Consider the following 24,115-nt stretch of genomic DNA (forward strand, 5'->3'; position numbering starts at 1 on the left):
TGCTGGTTAATAGAACAAAATGGGATTTCTATTACTAAACTTTTCGAGAATGGAATGCGACACTTAGTATAAATTCAGAAAAACGCTTCCGATGAGAAGGAGAGCGAAGAAAAAAGATAGGATCCCATGCAAAACCACTCTTAAAAACTAAGTCTTTGCTCAAATTTTTATGACTTCGTGATCAGGAGATTTTTAAATTTTGAAAAGTCAGGAAACCCAAGAGCAAACAGAACGCCCTAATCATCCCTTTCTTACTTCCAGGCACTCGTTCCTCAGTTCGACTTTCTGTCTTCCACATCCGCCGCGTACACCTGCCAAGTGTTGGCAGAGGGCGAACCAAGGATCTGTGCACCGGAGGTCATTGATGTCGAACTAAACGCCCAACATCGGCCAGTTGAGCTAACCGCTCATCATCGAAAGCTCTATGTTTTGGAGTATTTGTTATATTTTTCAATGTGAAGCGAAAGAAAAGGAGAAGGTCTTGAACCTAGATGGTCTTGAACCGAGAAGGTGAGAGCACTGCACCTACATCTTTACCACTCGGCCAGACGGGTGAATTGGAAACCGTTTAAAACATGTCAAGTGTTTCTGACTAAACAACATTGCCTTCATTTCCTTGAGGCTCACATTTAATACTGTGTTTATCTTGTTCTTCGTCACCATCATTGCAAAGATGAAGAAAGGGACTTACTACGCATTTTAGTTGTTTAGCTCTAACATTGCAGGAGAATAAATGATATAAGTGAAAGGAGGAAGACCAATAAAGTATGCACAATGTCAGACATTGCATGTGGTGAATCAAAACAACAACGCGCATGTTCGTAGTCAATTTAATGGCGCTGGGAGTTTCTAAATAAAATATTTTTTACCATCATGCATGATAATATTTTAATGGTTTCTACAAAAGCATATGGTTCCTACAGAACAGTATCCACTTACTAATTTTACAATCTTACATGTCTTGAGTGTCATCATTTCAACATATAGTCAATGTAATCAATATAGCCAATGCGGTTTTGTCGACATTTGTGTCATCTTCTTGTCTACCTTTGTGTCTACCTTCTGTCCACCTTTTGTTCTATTTTGAAATGACTAATTGAAAAATTAGTCATTTCATAGTCGAAAGTATTCCAAGTAATCGAAGGTAGTCAATTCACGCGACGCGATGTGGTAAATCAGGGCAGTGACGAGCATGTCTTAGGTCATATTTTCCGATGCAATGGCGTTGAGATCATTTGAATTTATGTTTGAACTAACTGAACTGTTTTTATCATCATAACGCACCAACCATATTCCTTTCATGTTGTTTGGTTGCACACAAACAAGAGTTTAATAGCAAGGACAAAGAAACCTATGAAATGACGTCTTTATGATATCGTCTTTATGCAATGACAACTTTTTCTTTTATGTAATCGATTACATCTTTTCTCTTTCTATTCATGCATTTTCACAAATCTTAACATTTTTTCCCACAAAGACTATAATTCATGCACTTTTAACAAAGTGTAAACATAAAGGTAGACACAAAGGTAGAGACAAAGGTAGACATAACGGTGATGTAGACACAAAAAGTAAACACAATGAGACATAAAGGTATACACTTTAGAGACAAAGGCATAAAGTTCATATAATTCATGCATTTTCACAAATTTTCACATTTTCTCACACAAAGTCTATAATTCATGCATTTTCACAAATTCACATTTTTTTTCACAAAAGACATTATAATTCACGCATTTTTCACAACTTTCACACTTTTTCAAAAGTGTTAACCGTCTATTTCACATTTTTTCACTTTTTCCCCATTACAATTTATAATTCATGCGTTCATAAATCTCTGTGCTATGAATCCAGTGGGAAATGTTTACCTTTGTTAAAGTGCATGAATTATAGTCTTTGTGGGGAAAAAATGTTAAGATTTGTGAAAATGCATGAATAGAAAGAGAAAAAGATGTAATTGATTACATAAAAGAGAAAAAGTTGTCATTGCATAAAAGACGATATCATAAAAGACGTCATTTCATAGGTTTCTTTGTCCTTGCTATTAAACTCTTGTTTGTGTGCAACCAAAACAAACATTGAAAGGAATATGGTTGGTGCGTTATGATGATAAAAAACAGTTCAGTTAGTTCAAACATAAAGTCAAATGATCTCGACGCCATTGCATCGGAAAATATGACCTAAGACATGCTCGTCACTGCCCTGATTTACCACATCGCGTCGCGTGAATTGACTACCTTCGATTACTTGGAATACTTTCGACTATGAAATGACTAATTTTTCAATTAGTCATTTCAAAGGTAGACACAAAGGTGGACAAGAAGGTAGACACAAAGGTAGACAAGAAGATAGACACAAATGTCGACAAAAACCGCATTGGCTATAATGATTACATTGACTATAGTTGAAATGATGACACTCAAGACATGGCAAGATTGTAAAATTAGTAAGTGGATACTGTTCTGTAGGAGCCATATGCTTTTGTACAAACCATTACAATATTATCATGCATGATGGTAAAAAATATTTTTATTTAACTTTGAACAGACAAGTTAGAAACTCCCAGCGCCATTAAATTGACTACGAACATGCGCGTTGTTGTTTTGATTCACCACATGCAATGTCTGACATTGTGCATACTTTATTGGTCTTCCTCCTTTCGCTTATATCATATATTCTCCTGCAATGTTAGAGTTGAACAACTATAATGCGTAGTAAGTCCCTTTCTTAATCTTTGCAATGATGGTGACGAAGAACAAGATAAACACAGTATTAAAAGTGAGCCTCGAGAGAAATGAAGGCAATGTTGTTTAGTCAGAAACACTTGACATGTTTTAAACGGTTTTCCAATTCACCCGTCTGGCCGAGTGGTAAAGATGTAGGTGCAGTGCTCTCACCTTCTCGGGTTCGAGACCATCTAAGGTTCAAGACCTTCTCCTTTTCTTTCGTTTCACATTGAAAAAATATAACAAATACTCCAAAAAACATAGAGCTTTCGATGATGAGCGGTTAGCTCAACTGGCCGATGTTGGGCGTTTAGTTCGACATCAATGACCTCCGGTGCACAAGATCCTTGTTCGCCCTCTGCCAACACACTTGGCAGGTGTACGCGGCGGATGTGGAAGACAGAAAGTCGAACTGAGGAACGAGTGCCTGGAAGTAAGAAAGGGATGATTAGGGCGTTCTGTTTGCTCTTGGGTTTCCTGACTTTCAAAATTTAAAAATAACTCCCTGATCACAGGGAGTCATAAAAAAATTTGAGCAAAAGACTTAGTTTTTTTAAGAGTGGTTTTTTGCATGGGATCCTATCTTTTTTTTCTTCGCTCTCCTTCTCATCGGAGAGCGTTTTTCTGAATTTATACTAAGTGTCGCATTCCATTCTCGAAAAGTTTAGTAATAGAAATCCCATTTTTGTTCTATTAACCAGCACTATTTCCTTATTTTCCTATTTCTTATTCATCCTTAGCATAGTTACATCTTATTCCAGACAGGGTTCGAACCTCCACTCTCAACCTCGAAAGGTTGTGTCTATCCACTAGACCAGAGAGTTCGTTGAAGACACCTGGTCATTTTAAAGTGCCATTCCTACCTTGAAGGATTTAATGCAAAAAAAAGTAGACCATTGAAGGTCTCGAATCAAAATTATAACAGATCACTTCCAGCTAAAGATAAAGCAACAAACCAAAAATCATATTCGTAGTCGAGTGTTGATATAAAGACTGAAAAAGTATTACAAATAAATACATTTATATTAATGTTAGTTTGGTAATACAAAAGCAAAATATCTATAGTTACTTATGTCTTCTTTTGAAAAAGATAGAGAAAAGTAATAAGTCTTTCAAAAGCAGCACGTTTTCTTACGGCTAAACCATGCAGATTTCTTTTAGCGGCTGCTGTCGATATTAGCTTTACCAACGCAATGTCACTTGTCGTAGTTCACTCGTAGTAATTTAACTCGTAATAATTCCGCTTTGACAGTTTCTTCAGAATTGTGACCAGGGTATACAGGGCGGAAAGCGAATTCTTAATATAAATATCAGAGCCTCTGCTTTGATAGCTAATAATTTGCGTGCAATCCACGCTGAGAATATCTGTCAGTTATCAGCAAATTCTTTCCCAACATCAACGTTGACGTTTATCTAAACTTCTAGCTGTTGATCGGTTTATATACCCAAATTCTTTTCGACAAATGCTCACTTTGTCAAATTCAATTTCATCGTTGTTCTGCCATTGCACTGGCTGTCGTTGTTTTCTGTTCACCTTTTGGTTAGGCTGTTGAGATGTAACACGCTTTATTATGAATGTATCGTACACAGGTGATTCCAAAGAGTTCTTTCTTTAAAACGATTCTTTCTTGAGACTCGATGTACGACTATCACCACCTAATTATAAAGAGAAATACGCAAAAAATTACATTTTTTCTAACTTAAGACTAACACTATCACGAACAGTAAGACTAAGAATAAAACCAAGGCAAAGAGTAAAAGTAACACCAACACTATCACTACATAAGTCTATCACCAGCCCTAAGACTACCCTAACATCAGTACCAAGACTGACAATATCACTAACACCACTACACCATATTCCAATGCACCCAATAAACTTACCACTAACCAACTTGATTTTACTCTCAACCTTGGCTAATAAGTGTTTAATAATTATAAAGAAACCTATATCCCACCATGCTATCAAAACTCCTGAGACTCATTCTTCCTAATCCCAACAACCCCATTCCTTATTTAACTCAACTCTTAGCTTCCAAACCTTATTGTCTGCGTGCAAAAATCTTACTTCTAAATACAACTACTCATTTGCTAACCTGTGTATCCACTCTTCTCTTGACTTCAAGCTTCAACATTCTTCTTGATTGATTAAGTAAATAAAAAAGCTTGAAATATCTTTGAATCCACTATTTCAGTTGACATAAGGAGATAAAGTGTATATCATTGACAAAGTTATAAACAATCTGCAATTTGACAACAGTTGAATTTATCACTCACTTGGATATTACTATTACACCAATTTTAAAATAACTACAACGTTACATTACATGCTGCATTTCAGCCAAAACGTCTACAGTTTTTGTAGATGTTTTAATTAACGTGTGTAGGAAAATAAATATACATGAAACCACATGAAACGAACTAGTATGACATCATATGTCTAAGATTTCTTCTACTGAAATACAAATATTCGGCAATATTTTCAGGAAATGGTAAACAAACCGTTAATATTTATTTCTTATGATCATCAAAACCATCGTACCTTGTACCAAAGAAAGCAAGCCGTGAGACTCTCTTTGCTTTGACAAATCGACAACAGATTTGCTGAGTTCGTGGATGACTTTTTCAATACCTTCAAGACAAATAGTCGTGTATTTGACAAGTTAAACTCACTTTGATGCTATAAATCTTATTTATTCGACAAATAATGCAATATTGTACATAATACTTACGATAAAGAGTGTGTCAGGAAGAAATCCTTTTAAACATGGCGCGTGAAGGATCGGCAAAGTTAGTGCCAATTATCAAATGTAATTGGTCAAAATAAGTCACGTGTTAAGTTTGAGCTAAGAAGTGGAGGGTGAATGAGATAAGTGAAGGTTTGACATAAAGCAAACCAAGAATGTTTTTTAGAAAGCATATTTACATACAATGTTACAGATAGTGCTCACAACCTTGACTTTCTATCCTCACTCCAATAAATTTTCCCCACCATCACATATCTTCAACAATTATGCAAACCCAGATCATGTTTACCAGTCTGTCATGCATTGTACAGTCACAGTATAGCCATAAGTCTTTTCAAAACCCAATGAACTCAACAAACTGTCAACACCTACATAACCTCTGGGTATCCTTGTATGCAAATAATTGCTTTTATAAGTATAAGGGCAGATGTATAAGATTTGCCAAACTTTTAATTAATGAATTTGGATGAAAAGATAAATATATTTCACTTCCATACATCACTTATCTCCATCTTTCAGATCCTTTTCTATCTTGCATGTTGACATTAGAAGACTTGATCAAGCCTTAAATTTTAAATTAAGGAGACAGACAGGATTCACTGTCATGTTTCTTTAAGATGTATGAAACATCAAGCAATAGTTCTTGTCCATCAATGTTCTCTTTTCCTGATCTTATTACATTCAGTGATTTGTTTGCCATCATGGAATCTACACAGATTTGAAAAGAAATAAATTGGTCAATTTTACCCTTACCAAAAACACTGGGTTTACAAGTGTGAAATGATTAATGTTTAGTATTTGGGATGAGAAAAACTTCATTTGTGAACGAGAGAAAAATGTAGCTAAGGTGTGAGAAAACAGTTCATCAAGTAGTACAATGTAAGCATTACAATAAAAGTATAAATGGCCAATGATGAAGCTAAATTTTTTGTTGCTAAAATGAACAGATCCAAACCAAAAATTATTCGAGTTTGCTGCACTACCCAGTAATAATATGACTTACACTTTTAAAGATAAACATTTCTACCTTTTTTTCTCATTTGAATTCATTTTAGTGTGTCTTTGAGGGCAAGCTTTCCTTTTGTGACCAAAATCTCCACAAATATGACATCCTCTTGTTAAACTAGGAACAAAACCTCAAATATAAGATTGTGTAAAGGAAAGTTGGCCAACAAGCAATCTTGAATTACTGATTTATTGATCCACAACATTGCAAATGAAGTGAGAGTAAAATCACCTTTCACAATCATGTCCAGGAGGTTTGCAGGATTTACATATGTCACAGTGAACATAACCTGATAATTAAAATACAATGTTTGCAAAGAATTTTCAATGCAATTTTGGCCAATTAACATACCTTTCTTTACACATTTCCCACAAATAAGACAATGCTGCCAAACAATGTTATGCTGTAATCACAAAATAACACAAATATTGCAGAATGTTCGATGGAAAACATGATTTGCAACCAGGGGCATTTCTGACCCCAATATTGATTTCAACATCTACTCACTTCATCTGAGCCCTTACTGATAGCAACTAGCTAGCCAGTGAGTATTTCGAAAGGGTGATTTCAAAAAAAATATTTTTGCAGCATACACAGTAATGTAACATTGCTTTCATGTGTCTTTGAAATTGACTAATTTCAGTTGTTCGTCTGGGCCCCCCTTTTAGCTAAGCATGCCATAGGCAGTTGCCTGTACCCCATAGCAGTATCTATGTTTGCTACTACACACTACCTTAGAAGGACAATCGTTACATAGATCACAATGTAAATTCTCTTTGCTGACATATCGTTGACATTTGTCACAAAAACTACAAAAAATATCAGAAACACATAATACATGGATATAGAAATGTTATTTACTTATGCAAATTATTGACATCTACCGATAATCATTTGGTGGTAGAATGATGGTCTTTAACAAGACATTAGTGAACACTCTGACAGGAGATAGTTTTTTTGTTTTGAAATGCTTCTTGTAGAGTGGATGATTGTCATAATCAACCTAAACAAATAAATTAACAAATTCAATGGGGAAAGAACAATGACTTTGACAAGAGCTTCACAAAGCATAATAAACTTATCAAACCTTAAAATCACACATCTTAAAGAATGGTAATTCTTTGGTAATGTGTGATTCCATGAAGTAAGGGAAAATCCAAAAAGTTGACAAGCAAGATAAATGGTAATCATCTATAATAAGTAAATAAAATACAATAAAATAAAATTAATATTTCGGAAAATCTTTGATATGCAATGGGCCAGTAATATCAAACAGAAGAACTATTCTTTAAAATACTTTACCATACCTCCTTCTTTCACATAATTCAAAACAAGCTTCCAAAGTTTTTTTAGGGATACTGACAGCACTTGAACCAACCCACCAAATGGTGGATCCAAAATAACCATCAGAGAACTGGGTAACGAATTGTACAAGAACTTCTTAAAACAAACCATTGCATGGTCTTTTTCAAAAAAATGATGGTTGAACATGTTATAGTGAATAAAATGATCGTCTTCAAGAAACTGGGCCTGTGAATTAAAATAATTATTTCAATAGTATCATGCAATGTTTGTAATGAATTCATACATTGGGGCAAATATATATTTCAAGCATTATACTCTCCTACAGGTAGGAGCTAAAACAAAACCAATCTTTTGCTCACCCCTCAAAAAATAAATTGAAACTATGATTTCCTCAGCGTCCTCAAAACAAGTATTCTTTAACTTACATGTCTATGGTCTATATCCAATAAAATACTGTCAATCACACCAGTTTTTCTAGTTTGAATTGCTTCATGTATTCTACACAAGAACCATCATATAAAAAAAACATTAAAACAAAAGGTATTTAATTAAAAGTAAAAGAAAACCTCAACATCTAAATATTTATTAGAACAACATGGTACATGGTTTGGATGAAATTCGAACATACCTAGGAGTACCTACACAAATTATCTTCTGGTAACCAAGAGTTTGAAAAGTGTTCAAAAAAAATTCAATTGCGTCATTATTAAAGAGATATTGCTAAAATAGAAAATACAACATCATCACAGTCACGACATGCTATGTTTTTAAATAAACATGAAAACATACAGCATGCGATTTCTTGTTTTCTTTCGGCTTCAAGAAACGACTTGCATTTGTGATCATTTCATTTGTTACATTACATAAAATTTCATGTTTTGCATGTTTCTTTAATTCTTTAGGTAGTAACAACAGATCACAGGTATGACAGTAAGTCCGTTCATAGTCGTTTAAACTTTTGACTATCTTTAGTCTTTTGCCAAATTGCTTAGCGTTCATTAATGGTTGTGATGCTTCTATGATCTTTTGGTGTGCCTCAATAGACACCTTGCTTGGAGACTCATCTGCCCATTGAAAAAAGCTGCATTCTTTTCGATCACGACAGGCGGAGCATGCAAAAAATCGTCTTGGTGGTTTAGACTCAAAATATCTTTCAAACATTAACATTGGTCCTTCAACAAAAACTACAGTTAGATTCGCTGACTAGAATACTAATCAAAACACATGAAGATCTATAAAGTATTTTAGACGCCTAAGGCAGAGAAATGAAAAGGGGAGAAGCCTGGGAATGTTAAAATATAACAAATTCGTTTTAATTTACCATGTGGACACCATGGAGTCTGGTAGTCACCTTCTTCAGATATGAACACTTCAACTCCGAATCTTTGACATGATGGATGCATAACAACAATAAATTTAGTGTCTTTTTCCAATTTTCACTAACTTGTGAATTTATATTATTACTTTAATATTGATTTTTATACACGGATCAACATTGTGCACTTCGATTGTATCATGTCAGCAGAAACATTGAGCAGAAATAACACGACACGATGGATACGAGTGTCGCGAGTGGATAAAATACTCTCTAACTCTATTTATCAACCAATAACAACTACTACACGTTGTATCCATAAGTAGCAAACCTTATCACTAACTATCCCTGTCATATACTAGACAAAATTTAAATCGACGATTACGATAAAAATACTTAAGATAATCATCAATCATTGGTAAATGAATGTGCACTGGTCGTCTTGCTAATAAAACATGCTAGAAAGCTTTCTTTCTCTGAAAGGAAAGCTAAACTAATAATTCTGTATGTAACTAGACATATGTGAAATGGACAAAGCTTCATTGTTTCTGGTAATCACGCACTTCAAATAAGAATTTTTGAAGTATGTTCAATTTGAACAAGAACAGAAGGTCCAAGAGTCTCGATCTATTCTTGTTTCTTCAAGTGGATCGGGAATCCAACCCAATAACCATACAATCCCTACTGCAGGTCCCAGGCATGGCCACCCTTTTTTGTTATTCTTTAGAGTGCTTCTCTAAAGATGAGGGAAACCGGCGTATCGCCGGAGGAAAACCCTCAGAAATCCAACAAGCTACGAAAGCCAGTCAGTGGATGCACATTGCTTGAGATCACCTTATCTATTTTTACTAGTTATTTTTACAAAAAGATTGTTTACATTTTTAAGGCCTTGATTATATGTACAAATTTCATTAGGCTGCCTCTATCTTTACAAAGTTGTTGAAAAAGGTGACTTAGGCAATATACATCCTTTTAAAAAAACCGAAACCTCCGTTGTGCGCCATTTTTAGGCCGTTTTTAGCCGCGCCATTTTTGCCTAAGCGAATTCTTAGCTAACCCTGTTGATCAGTGGCATGAAATAACCGATTTGAATGTCTACCTACGAACTATTCTGCACAAAAATAAGTAAACCATACCTTTGAACGATGAGACACCTGTAAAGCAACGTTAGTACCCGAGCCGAAAGGGAACCTAACGAATAGGGAACCGCCTCCCTGGGCCCTTATACTTTACCAAACGGAGTGCCAACCAATCCTTCTTGTGTCCAACACTCGATCACCTAGGTACCAATTTGGCACCGTTTACTATTATTTCTACCTGCATCTACTCTAAATGTATCGGATAAGTTTGTCTCACTGTCTATCAAATCATCTTCCATGCATAAAACAGATGAAGATGTTCGATTTGATTTCGAGACGAGCTAACCCAATACATCATGAATAATTGAACTATATTCCTTCTCTGAATTATGTTCTTCAAGTTAAATAACAGTGAGTTAATTAACTTGGACATGCCACTGTCATAACATTGATTTTGACAGCTATTTAGCAAAAGCAATGCCAGGTTTCATGCACCTATTATTCTGTTTCGTTGTTTATTAGACCAACGTTGCATATTCGTCTTGATGATGCAAATCACTCATTTTTTTTCTAAAAATATTTTTAAGCACTTTCACTTGTTTTTATTCATTTTCAAGCGTCTGGTGAACATTTCAAGTTTTGCATGGTTCAAAATTCAAGCAATTCAAACTAAACGTAAAAATGATTTATAAAGCATCATCAAGCAAGAATATTTCAGACGTTTATAACCTTTAGATTAATTTAATTTGCGCTATGCAGCTTGCATGCCGGATTGCGCCATGTTTCGGTCCGAAATTTCTTTTGTTATTTTAACGTGCAATCTGTGATTCGGATTTCGCCATTTTTTGGACCGTAATTTTCTACTTTGATAACTAAATATACATATGATTCAGTTTTAAGAAGTAAAATACGCAAGATATAATACACACGACCAAAACTCAAAGAAACCCATGCTTATTTCTTTAAACTTAGGATCGTGTATCCTGGTGATCAAATGAACGAAAAACTTATAAAAACCGACATCAGACATATATATTTTACCTTGTACAATGATAATCTTACATTATACGACAATTTGATAAAGGTTTTCGACAGTATAAGATATATCATCGTTTTAGGCAAATGTTTCAACCGCAAAAAGCACTGCACCACATGCACAAAACTAAAAAACACAACACTAATAACAATCAAAAGAACAACTAACTTTGTTATACACTCAGCCAATGATCAATCATCTTCCTGTTAGTGTAGATCACCAGGATTTTAACTAAAACACTTTAAACCTGCTACCTTAAACGTCGCCTTTGGTCTTCATTCGTAGATTAAGGTACAACGATGATGTAAATCCACGACAACGATGAGGTAAATCCATGACAACCATAAAGTACATGTAATCCACGACAGCTGTCAGTTAATCAGTTAATCTACGATGACTATATGACTGTGATCGACGACAATTATGCTTTGACCCACGACATACATGATACAATATATGAATCATAATGTGCCACCATTGTATTCTTTTTTCACTACAAAACACATGAAGGTTCAAGATAACACGAAATTCTTCAAAATTCACGAAAATTGCACAGTTAATGACAACAACGTGAAACAAAAACCTCTAATAAAATTATTGTAAAATTATAATAATTTTATTGTGAAAACCTATATATTCTGTGTGATGTTATAACAATTAATGTAAAGATGTTTTTTCAAGACAAAATATTCCCAACAAATAACATTGTTTTTGCTAGGCTAATTCCCATTTACAACATTATCTTCCACTCGTAACGTAGCTAAAAAGCAACTGTAAAGATTGGTCAGTAAGAAAAATACACATGAATTACCTATAGACTGATCGTCATGAGCAACCAACTGCCTCTTCAAAACTTCCAGCAGTGTTTTGTAAGGTGGTTTTGTTCATAGGATGAAACATACTCTCACAATCAACAAATGAAGCGTAATGTTTGTTGATGAAGTGGAAATTACTGAAATTTAAAACATTAAAATATTATTACTTTTTTTCTCTACAACAAATTTCAGCAACTCAGTTAGCAAATTGATTGAAATTCTATAATCAGATATTACTCACCTATATTTAATTTTCCACGTAATGTAAGTTTTTATTCTGTTGATAACTTTTGTGATTCCCTCTTACAGCTTTACTCAAATCTTGATACATATCATAATTCAACAAACCACCATGAAACTATCGTATGTTTTTTCAACTTATGTTCGTGTAGCACAATGTCAAATAGATTTTGAAGTCAAACAGCAAAGTTTATGAACGGCTGATCAATGTTTGATTATTACACAATTGCTCGTCGTCGTTCTTCATTCATAGATTAACGTAATCCTTAGCCCAATATTAGTTTGACAAAATCCACGACAACCACGATGAAATTTACGACAACCACGATGTAATCCACGACAGCCACGATGTAATCCACGACAGCCACGATGTAATCCACGACAGCCACGATGTAATCCACGACAGCCACGATGTATTCCACGACAGCCACGATGTAATCCACGACAGCCACGATGTAATCCACGACAGCCACGATGTAATTCCACGACAGCCACGATGTAATCCACAATAACCATGTTGCAATTAATCGATATAATACACCATCATTCTATCATTCCTTATCTACAAAACAATTGAGTTCAAAAAATGAAACATGAATGTATTTCAATTTGACAAAAGAATAACGTTATATAATAAATCAAAAATCAAAAAAGCTTTTTAGCAATTCCCATCTAATTTATCGGCTGCTCTTGCTCAAAGCTCTTAGTAATTTTATATGAATTAGTTGGAAGACTTTCTAAATTTAGCAATAAAACACAACCAAAAAGCAATATTCCAATTTTGAAAATTTGTTAAAAGTTAAATGTTGAATCATTTTTTATTATGACATCATACTGTTTAGTCTACTCATAATGTAACCAGCTTTGCAGAAACTGTAAGTAATGATAAAACAAGTACGAAAGGTATTTACAAGAAAAGTTTAATACCTGTAGACTCATCGTCATAAGCAACCAACTGCAACTCCTAAACGTTCAGCAGTGGTAAAGGTGGTATAGTTTTTGAAGAAAAATTTCTGGAATCAAAAATCATTATACTATTATTAGTTATTACGTCCCTCCACCTAAAACGATCGCTTGTTTGATATCGAACAGATAAAAACACATCAGCAACTTACCAAAATACATTTTAAGCTTTGTGGTATTAGGATGGATAATTTGTTTCCTGATATTGAGTTTATAGTTCACCATAGCAGTTTTCAAACTTCCACACAATGTCACCACCATAGATGGACTAAGCACCATATCTCATCATGACATTAAATGCATGCTTTTTGCTAAAATTCAGGTGGCAAAATATTCAAGTAAGATTTAATGCCAATGTAAATGTCTGTGCATCATGTAATGTTCATCTTACCTGGCGTCCATCCTATATCTTGTGCCAACTGCAGCATCTCTAGAGATTTACTTGTGCACATTTGGTCGAAAATCACGTGCAAGTCAAAAACAACAGAACATAAAACTTCGACGATAAGCTAGGTTATTTACATCTTAGTCTGAATTAAGTTGTTCAAGAGCTTATTGAGTTAAGGTAAGTTATACGAGACAATTAAGTTAGACGATGAAACCCACAAACAGAAAGCAACATGTAAAAAAGATTATATCTGCAACAAGAAGTCTTCAAAAGTCATGCATGGGCTAAAGTGTCAGGCAATGTATTTACAAGTATAGTTATAGAGTCATGAAACTTTGTCTTGCATTATTTCATCTTGCTGTCAATGTTTTCTTTCATTATTTCATCTTCTTTTTCGTCACAAGATTGCTTTGTCATTTTTTTCTTGCACCGTTTCACTGTAACTTTTTTTTAAAACATAGCAGTGAACTTTGCCTTTGAATTTCTCGCTTTTCTTTCTTTGTTGATTTTTCTATCTGATCTAGTTTGATCTATCTGACGCCTCAGATCTAATTAGATCAGATAGAAAAACCCACTCCACTTGAAGAGTCTCTGAAGATATAAAATGGAAATTTCTGACCTGTCAAGAATGAACGAAGGGCCTCAAAAACAAAAATTCTGCGTCTCAAGTGCCTCAACAACGGAAGACGCCACATTCGCAAAAGTCGATGAAGTGCCTCAACAGCGAAAGACGCCGCTTTCGCAAGAGTCGACGAAGTGCCTCAACAACGAAAGACGCCGCTTTCGCAAGAGTTGACGAAGTGCCTCAACAAGGGAAGACGCCATTCGCAAAGACCGATGAAGTGCCTCAACGGAGCCGCTTTCGCAAAGTCGACGAAGTGCCTCAACAACGAAAGACGCCGCTTTCGCAAGAGTCGACGAAGTGCCTCAACAACGAAAGACGCCGCTTTCGCAAGAAACGATGAAGTGCCTCAACAACGAAAGACGCCGCTTTCGCAAGAGTCGACGAAGTGCCTCAACAACGAAGACGCCGCTTTCGCAGAGTCGATGATGCCTCAACAACGAAGACGCCGCTTTCATAAGATCGACAAGTGCCTCAACAACGAAAGACGCCGCTTTCGCATAAGTCGACGAAGTGCCTGAACAACGAAAGACGCCGCTTTCGCAAGAGTCGACGAAGTGCCTGAACAACGAAAGACGCCGCTTTCGCAAGAGTCGACGAAGTGCCTGAACAACGAAAGACGCCGCTTTCGCAAGAGTCGATGAAGTGTCTCAACAACGGAAAACGCTACATTGATGAGCTCCCCAAAAAAAGTAGATGCTGTTTTGCCATCATAGGCTCATAAACGCTTCCTGACTAAGTATACCGCGTTCTTGAGTTTCCTTGTTCTTGTCCAATAGTGAACTTGTGGTTCATAAAGTGACCTCTTCTATTAATTCTAACTATTCTCGATGTCTTGTAGGTATTTTAAATAATCTGTAGAACGCTTTGTTCAAAGAGTACTTTTTACAACAATACTTTTGCTTACTTTTCTAATTAATAATTAAATGAATAGTGGACAAATGAAGACTTCAAGTTGCTGATGTATGTATAAATATGATATTTTACTTTTGTTTTATAAATAAATTTCTTCCAATTAATGTTTCTTTTCATATCTTATAAATTCCAAAATAATGAAGTCGTAAAGAATTCTTCATTTTCTCTTAAACGTCGATTTCATATCGATCGTTCACAATGGCAGTTTTGACTTAATTATTGTCTGATAATCCTTACCCTAAACTCAACAGCATTTTGTTTAAAAATGTCCACAACATTTACTTTTGATTCATGAGTAAATTTCTTTTCAGTGAATATGTCTTTTAATATATATATACATTTCATAGAAAGTCTTATAGACTTCTTTATACGCCATTGGACGTCGATTTTTTTTTATATAGATCATTCACAACACTAGATTTGCTAATTCTTGTATATCTTAAACTCAGCAGCATTTTGCTTAAAAATGCACACAGTATTTACTTTTGATTCATGAGTAAATTTTTACAAATGAAGGCTTCTTCTTATATCGATACAATTCAAAAGAAGGAAGTCTTATAGACTTCTTTATACGTCATTGAGCGTTGATTTTTGAAATATCATTCACATCACTGGATTTGACTTAAAAATTTAATCAAAATCGTTGGCACATGCACACAACATTTAGTTTTGTTTCATGAAGGAATGTTTGTTTTAATCCCTTACACATTTCAAATGGAGGAAGTCATATAGACTTCTTTAAATGCTTTTGAACATCGTTTTCAGATAGATTGTTCACAACAATTGTTTTTTTGATTTATTATCTAATTATTTCTACCCTAAACTTATAGCTAGTACTCGTCTACCAGCAGCAAAATACGAAGATAATGATTGCACAACAAAAAGGTTAAACAAACTTTTCGTGCAAAGTTTTAAGAAAAAGGGGAAAAAATTTTGAATGTGTGCACAAGTAAATCCATAAAAAGACGCTCTTTCTGTTGCTTTCATTTGAATATCCTATCAATTCAAATCAAACGAAATGAGCTTCTGCGTTTTCACCCATTTGATATATGTTATAAAAATTGCAATAGCAGAGTAAAAATATTAACAGAAAAGATTACTACAATAAAAGAATATTATAACAAAAATTTTCAAATCGTTTTTGTATAAAAAGAACCAGGCAGTCAATGGAAGTTTTAGCGTCATATAATTTTGAGTTTCCTACCTTACTCCTCCTTTGTTCTCTTCCAGTTGTTTTGATAGCGATCCGTTTTATCTTTGCTTCAAATTTCAACTAGGATACGACTTTTGTTGCATTCTTTATGATTCCTCATAGTAAATTCTCAAGAGAAAATTAGCTTCTTTTCCTATAGAATATAAACACATTTATTGGCAAAATGTTCTTAAAACAGTTTTCAATAACAACTTTTCTAAATTGTACTCAAGTAGCGTACATCGTATTTCATTGAAAATCTTTCTCGCCCATTGAAATTGTTGTCATTCGAACTTATTGAATTGAAGAGCCTGTAGCCGTCAAAACTCTTTAAATTTTTCCCAGTATCCCACTTCATTCATAGATTTTGTGGGTATTTTCGTAGTCAAGCTTGTCAATTTTGCATAATTCGTACCCAGTTTTCTTCATTTTCACGCGGAACAAAATTGGCGCCAATTTTATCGAAAGTCCAATGTCCACCATGAACCAACATTTTCATATTTTTCACATATCTCAAAATATTCGCTCAAAAGAGTCAAAAGAACATTTTTTACGAACAAAAAATCAACCCATGGGATAAGAAATATCCTTCTTATCGCTTATTTTGCCATACTATTACTTTTCACCTAGAATTTTTACATATTTTTGTGTTGAAACGAGGAAGATGTCGGTCGCACAACTTTATCGCTGAAAAAATATCTATTCAAAAATACACGCTAAAAGCAAAAATATTCAACAAAGTTTCACTTCGAAGTATTCAAAACACTAGCAGTCCCCAACACACTGAAACAAAAAGAAAAGAAAGACTTTGAAACATACAAACTTGCCGTTTTTATACTGTCAAGTTTCTCTGGCCAAGCAAATACACCGTCGAAGGCACGCAGTTAAACGGCGAATTGCACAAAAACAACCGACGAAAAGATTTACAAGTAAAACAATGCGTAACTATACATCAAACAAGGCTTTTGTCATAGAATTCATCAACATTTGAAGTGCGTTTTAAAACAATAAATCAAAATTTCACTAACCTTCCTTTCACTTTCGAGTCTTGAGGGCATCTACCGTTGTGTAAAGTGATTGACGTTTATTAAGATCATTTGGTGGCCCGATTTCATTGGTTGATTTCGATGAGCTCTACAATTGTTATTGGGTAAATTTTGAGCTCTTAGATCTCTGATTGGCTAAATTTCTACAATATGTTAAATATTAAAAGTTATCCCAGGTAAGTGAAAGGTAAATTAGGTAAGACACTTTTGATAACGTCTCTCTTTGAAATAAAATAACATTCAAAAAAAGTGTTTCTGCTTTCAAATATAATCATCCTAAGTTGAGAACATACAATTTTTTAATGGCTGAAAAAAATTTATAATGTTCAGGTTAATGATGCAACTCCGAGAGGACCTAAACGATGTACTGAGTGCATCCAGAAGTTTTCATTGATATAGTGCAAATCCCTCATGAGATACCATGTTTGGTGCGTAGTGTAAGCCACAAAAAATATGATGAAAACGCCAATTTTCAAGATATTCATGGCTGACATTTATATCTTCTTGACGGAGTTAAATTCTTTCAGTTCGCCTTTGTTAAATCTCCTGTAATATTTAGCACTACACGAAGTTTATAATTAACTGTTTTAAAATCAGTATGGCGTTTCTTCCTGATGAGTGGCAAGATGACAATCGCATGAACTTCATGTTCTCCGCTTTTTAAGAGAATAGAAATGTCACCCGAAGCACTGGGAAAGTAAATTTCAATTCTGGAAAAGTGTAGCCTCTCAAAGTTGTGACTATTTTGACAAACTTGATTTTGATATTAACGTTTCAAAAACAAGATTTAATAGAGATCGTTTGACACCACTTGGTATTTGTACAGGTCTAAAAAAAATGTTGAACAGTAGGGGAAATTGTGAAAAAAAACGACTTCTTAGAGTGATACATGGAGTGCATGGTCTTTGGGAAAAGCAAAAAAGTCGCTCTGGTGGACAGTTGGAAAAGTTTGGCAAACAAATGAAATAGACATAGGGTCGTTCCTACTGCTACACCTAGTCGAAGTAAGAATGCAAGCCGACACGTCTTTTAGTTGTTTTTTCATTTTCATTCTAATTTCCAGTAGTTTTAATTTTCAAACTGCATTTTAGAGAAAGGCTGAGAGAATTCTTTCATATCATTATCAATATGTAAAACACTTGATGACAGACAACATAATACCATTCTCTTTGATAATCTTTGACTCTTCCCAATTTCTTCTTTAGACTTAGAAAGTCCGAAACAACTACTAAATTACAAAACACAAAACTCAACAAAGAAACTGATGAGTATGAAAAATAAAATTGGTTTTTCAAAGTTCAATTCTTAAGTTTCTCTAACAGAAAAGCATTCTTGAATCGTAGGTTACAAAGCCTCATTGCTTCAGCAAACAAAGATAGACTTAAAAGATAGACTAAACCTTAAGCTGTGAACATACATCAGGTGATCATGTTTTTGTACAATGTTATTCGTGGCAAAACTATTATTTATTGTCAAATTATATTATATTTTACTTCTTTTCAGGTAATAGATGCATTAAAAGCTGGCGCACAAATGTTCAAAACATTATCTCAAGAATCTGGTTTAACTATTGACAATGTGGAAAAAATTATGGGTGATGTGGAAGATGTACGACTGTATCATTGAAATAAAAAAGGAATCTTAAACCAGTGCATTGTATGAGATTGTTTTATCTATTTAGGTCATGGATGAAACTGCTGAAATAAACAACACAATCAGTGAAGGTACATATACTACACAGTTCAAATGCATTTTTTATTCACAAATACCCATGCGACCAATTGTATCATTCTGTGGTTCGCCTACTTACGAACTCCCAAAGTACTTGATTGACATACTGCAACCACTTACAAGCAAATCAAAACACAAGCTACAATCCACTAAAACTTTCATTAAAAAACTGAGCACTATACAAGTACCAGACAACTATATACTAGTGTCTTTTGATGTGAAATCACTGTTCACCAGTTCTCCACTTAATCTGGCCTTGTACAAAACCCTCATTACAAACACCACGGACATACTGCCATTACCGCCAGAAGACATTATGGAGCTCTGCCTCACCTCGACTTACTTCCAATACAAAGGTACACATTACAAACGATTACATGGAACAGCAATGGGCTCACCCGTTTCTTTTGTAGTTGCTGAAATTGTAATGCAATCTATAGAGGAACGGGCGCTCACGACTTACAAACATGCACTACCTTTTTGGTTCCGTTATGTAGATGACACAATCACAGCACTACATGCAGACGAGATTGATGACTTTCACACTCACATCAACGAACAGAACAGCCACATACAATTTACGAAAGATGTCGAAGAAAATGGAACTCTTCCTAAGATGTACAGGCAGGTAACACGAGGTTAAAATGAACAATTTGGAGAATTTTTCCTTTGGATAAACAGTTCAGAGTAATGAAGAGAATGGAAAAGAAATAGTATGTGTGGGCATGGTGAACGGGATGGACGGAAATGTCAAGTAGCTTGTGGCATAATGATGTATCAGCAAGGATGAAGGAGTATTAGCAAGGATGAAGGAGTATTAGCAAGGACGAAGGAGTATCAACTAGGACGAAGGAGTATCAGCAAGGATGAAGGAGTATCAGCAAAGATGAAGGAGTATCAGGAAGGATGAAGGAGTATCAGCAAGGACGAAGGAGTATCAGCAGGATGAAGGAGTATCAGCAAAGATGAAGGAGTATCAGCAAGGATGAAGGAGTATCAGCAAGGATGAAGGAGTATCAGCAAAGATGAAGGAGTATCAGCAAAGATGAAGGAGTATCAGCAGGATGAAGGGTATCAGCAAGGATGAAGGGGTATCAGCAAGGATGAAGGAGTATCAGCAAGGATGAAGGGTATCAGCAAAGATGAAGAGGTATCAACAAGGATGGACTTTTAAGGATGAAGAGGTATCAGCAAGGATGAAGGGTATCAGCAGGATGAAGGAGTATCAGCAAGGATGAAGGAGTATCAGCAAAGATGAAGGAGTATCAGCAAGGATGGACTTTTAGCAAGGATGAAGGAGTATCAGCAAGGATGAAGGAGTATCAGCAAGGATGGACTTTCAGCAAGGATGAAGGAGTATCAGCAAAGATGAAGGAGTATCAGCAAAGATGAAGGAGTATCAGCAAAGATGAAGGAGTATCAGCAAGGATGAAGGAAAGACGATAGAAAGATAGATAAATGCATAGTGAACACACTTCCTTTTAGAAAAAAGAAACTTGTCTCTTAACATATAACTTAAGGTGCAAATGACAACCTGTAGATCCTTCTTATGAAAGAATACAATAAATGACGAGAAGAATTGCTACCAATGAAGTTGCTAAAATAAAATAAACATTATGGTATACACTTGCTCATTTTTTAGATGAAATTTATTCATTTATAGTGCTATCATTGAATTCTTACGATTTCATCACTCAACACGGAGTTCGGTACAAATCAATCATACTTTTCCAACGGCAACAACATTGAATCTTGTATCCTACACAGACCATTAACATTGATCTCTTAGACTCTTTCTCCTCTCTACAAAGTTTTGAAGCTCTTCTCTTCTTCACACATTTGTTGACCTCATTTTAATCACATATAACTGACTTTGCGTCATGCAAGATCCTCATTAATCACAAGGTGAAGAACGCTAAGTCGACAGTTCGTGAGATCCTATCGTGAATCTTATGTTCGTAATTCCACATTGAGCTGTCGGGAAACCTCTTTACGAAGAAAATCTTGAATTTCATTCACTTCGTCATCTCGGAATGTTTTCTCCATGGATCGATAAGTTATACGATAACAATGGCTAACACGACCTGTATCAGGATGAACATACTCGTCAATGAGTTGAACCTAAAAACCAAATCTTACATGAACATCGGAAAGTTATCGTGACAAAAGCAAATGAAAAATAACATGAAGTATCACCTTTTCCACGATATCTCCGGCTGTTAAACGAACTATTTCATGGAAATCATTAGCTGTGTATTTCTCGGAAATCCAAAACGAGATATCTTTATAAGTTGGCGGATATTTACTGAAAGGCTGAAATTTCACAATTTTGTTTCCTTGAAACTGCGACAAGAACCTTTCATCTTCACTCCAAAAAAGCCGAATGTCAGGAATATCAAATAATTTCATCGCAAGCCGCTCTAGACCCATTCCAAATGCCCAAGCAATCTTGTTGCCTGCTCCAGCTAACAGAAGAAATTCTTTTGTCTTAAATAAACGCTCAAGTGAAGTAGTTAAAAACTGAAAAGAAATCCTTTACAACACACAAACATCTCTGTGTCCACTGACTGTAATACATAAAAATTTCTGAAGAATTGACTCTTGAGGTTCTGACTAATACACAGTAAGACTAAACTCTGAGGGTGATGACTACAATATTCATAATAAAAAACAAAAGACTGAAGAATTGACTCTCTGATGTTCTGCTAACAATTAATCTCCGAGGTTGACTACTACAATATTCAATGCACTATACTTCACATACACATAGGGATAACACTTGATATGTGTGTTCAAAAGTGGTGCGCCATGGCATCACACAAGTTTATGCACTCTGTGACATGCTCATGCACTTTATTACATCTAACTAATTTATGTATAAATTAACATGTCATGTTAATTTATGCATCCATATCATGCATATTTATCCACTGTGTGAGGTCACATTAATTTTTGTATCATGTGACATATTTATGAATCCAAAATCATGCTAATTTATGGTTCCAAATTCATCACAACAATTACGCTCTGTGATATCATGCTCTAATTTATGCATTTTTATATATTTTAAACCAATGCTTTAATATTTATGTTGATTCTCACAAAGGTACATGCATCTCTTCTGTTTAGCAACCCTCATGCTACCTAAAATGCAAATATTACTCCATACCCAACTATCCCTACAAAGTTGTATTAGAATAAGAATATGTCTACAAATACCTGTTTCCAATATTCTATGCTGTAATATACACATCCTAGCAGCTCCATCCAATCGTCATTAACTTTGATCTCCATTTCCCATGGCGGATGTGTGAATGGAAAATACATCAACCCAACGAATTTCAACATTTTCTTACATAGATGTTCAATAAGTTTAAAGTGTTTCCTTGAGATCAAATTCTCTGAGCTTGACTGCCTCCAGAGTATGAATCCTTTGTTTCTCTCATTATCTTGGCTATCAATGAAAAATACATTCAAAGAATCCAAATAACATGAGTAATGAGATGAATTGTAATATAAAATAAAAACAATAAGCAGCGTGGGGTGATTGGTGATGTGTTTGCATCAGCCTGCTACAAAACTGATCTGAGCTCAACCAATCAAATCAATCAAAACAATCAATCAGTCAAGGAATTTGCAAATCAATCATGAATACATTTTAAAGAGAAAAACTAGATTGTTTTGTTTTCAGAATTTTGATATTTCAATTATTATTTCTTTTCATGTGTCTCAATTCAGATCAGTCTCAGTTGTGACATCATTGCCATAAACACAACAAACTAGTTGAAATTTTATAAAATTTTAGGAACCAAACAGGATGCGAGGTTGTACATTTTTTAATGAAAGTTTCAAAAAGTGCAAGCTAAATCACACAAGGTTTTAGTAATGTCTCTGGTCAAGAAATTCCATCTCTCTTTAAAACAATCTCCAACTGAATAAGAAATTTTTTATCTCTAAAGATTTGACATTTAAAGGAAATTCTTCAAATCAAAGTCAGACCAAGCATTTTCCTTTTGACTTTTATCATAATTTCAAACTTTTGCTGACTGAAATCGTGAGCATAACAAGCCACATGAACAAAATACAAGGATTTGGTTAGAACAATAATCAAATATAGAAGCATTCACCACCAAAGTTTTGTTATGGAGCTAAATTCCGACCTTGTTTAAGAGCAACAATTTGCATGATCAAATTAGTGGAGAAAAAACGATGTGCAATTTTTTCGACAAAAATGTTTCTCCAGAGGCATAATCAAATCAATATTTATACATTAACTGAAAATCCATACAACCACCATGGGATGTTAGAATGAAACTACCGTGAAATTGGCACCACATTGGGCACCACATTCAACACAACAATCATCACAACATTCATCACCACATTCAACTAAAATTTATCATTCAAAATGATAAATCAAAAATCGTCTTTAAAACGTTTTCCATCAAATACAACAGTAAAATAATTCTTAACTGTTTATTACTATTTCAGTCCTTAAACATCACAAAAATGTATAAAAGTCAAGAAATTGAAGAAAAACACTAAGATTTATATTACAGTGTACTTTCCATTTCTCTTAAATAGCCTATAATTTAAAACTACACGGTAGAATTTTTTAAACTTGGCCAGAATATAGATAATTATATTGTCTAAAATATATCCAAAATCTGGAGGTGGCACAAAAATAAATGATAGAAAATCATCGACAAAGTCGGATGACGAATGCGCGTAATATAATCTTATATTTAAGTTAAAATTCAGTTCTTTAACAAACAAAGCCTTATAAATGAAAACTACACGGTAGAAATTTTTTAAACTTGGCCATATTGTAGATATTCTTTATTGTCATGACATATCAAAATCTGGAGGTGGCACAAAAAATAAAAGGAATAATATTCCGAGGTACTCTGGTATTAACCGTGAAGTTGGCACCACATTCGACAAACAGCTCTATAGCTAAAAACTACACGGTAGAATTTTTAAAACTTG

The 24,115-nt window shown here is 34.6% G+C and overlaps 3 protein-coding genes and 1 long non-coding RNA gene across 11 annotated transcripts; 2 read left to right on the plus strand and 2 right to left on the minus strand.

Moving 5' to 3' along the window:
• On the plus strand, window positions 1-18,719 carry LOC124433391 (charged multivesicular body protein 7-like). The gene is given in 5 exon segments (XM_046983150.1): window positions 1-5; window positions 17,955-18,072; window positions 18,075-18,234; window positions 18,279-18,399; window positions 18,487-18,719. Coding segments are annotated over 4 exon segments (474 nt in total). The 5' UTR covers window positions 1-5; window positions 17,955-17,993; the 3' UTR covers window positions 18,601-18,719.
• On the minus strand, window positions 3,689-9,394 carry LOC124459415 (rRNA N6-adenosine-methyltransferase ZCCHC4-like). 8 transcript variants are annotated; one of them, XM_047008870.1, is made up of 16 exons: window positions 9,106-9,389; window positions 8,574-8,956; window positions 8,413-8,504; window positions 8,210-8,282; window positions 7,787-8,009; window positions 7,567-7,670; window positions 7,364-7,482; window positions 7,213-7,288; window positions 6,831-6,882; window positions 6,711-6,768; window positions 6,501-6,596; window positions 5,971-6,181; window positions 5,459-5,572; window positions 5,269-5,358; window positions 4,823-4,912; window positions 3,689-4,382 (listed from the first exon to the last, which is right to left on the minus strand). In XM_047008870.1, the coding sequence occupies exons 1-12, from the start codon at window positions 9,185-9,187 to the stop codon at window positions 6,124-6,126; spliced, it is 1,416 nt and encodes a 471-aa protein (XP_046864826.1). In that variant the 5' UTR covers window positions 9,188-9,389; the 3' UTR covers window positions 3,689-4,382; window positions 4,823-4,912; window positions 5,269-5,358; window positions 5,459-5,572; window positions 5,971-6,123. The 8 variants fall into 8 exon arrangements, with proteins under 8 accessions (XP_046864826.1, XP_046864825.1, XP_046864827.1 ...); XM_047008869.1 differs by having other exon boundaries at window positions 5,681-6,181; XM_047008871.1 differs by having other exon boundaries at window positions 4,823-4,865; window positions 5,657-6,181.
• A 209-nt stretch (window positions 18,720-18,928) lies between the features above and the next one.
• Window positions 18,929-19,124, plus strand: LOC124459421. Its single transcript, XR_006953644.1, has 2 exons — window positions 18,929-19,003; window positions 19,077-19,124. It is a non-coding gene; the product is annotated as an uncharacterized LOC124459421 (long non-coding RNA).
• Window positions 19,125-20,757: 1,633 nt separating this feature from the next.
• LOC124459418 (phenylalanine--tRNA ligase, chloroplastic/mitochondrial-like) lies at window positions 20,758-22,603 on the minus strand. The gene is made up of 3 exons (XM_047008876.1): window positions 22,346-22,603; window positions 21,323-21,591; window positions 20,758-21,247 (listed from the first exon to the last, which is right to left on the minus strand). The coding sequence occupies exons 1-3, from the start codon at window positions 22,377-22,379 to the stop codon at window positions 21,077-21,079; spliced, it is 474 nt and encodes a 157-aa protein (XP_046864832.1). The 5' UTR covers window positions 22,380-22,603; the 3' UTR covers window positions 20,758-21,076.
• Window positions 22,604-24,115: the final 1,512 nt, after the last annotated feature.

This window comes from Xenia sp. Carnegie-2017, unplaced genomic scaffold (genome assembly GCF_021976095.1).
Source record: "Xenia sp. Carnegie-2017 unplaced genomic scaffold, XeniaSp_v1 HiC_scaffold_13, whole genome shotgun sequence".
In the NCBI taxonomy this organism is placed as follows: Eukaryota; Metazoa; Cnidaria; class Anthozoa; order Malacalcyonacea; family Xeniidae; genus Xenia; species Xenia sp. Carnegie-2017.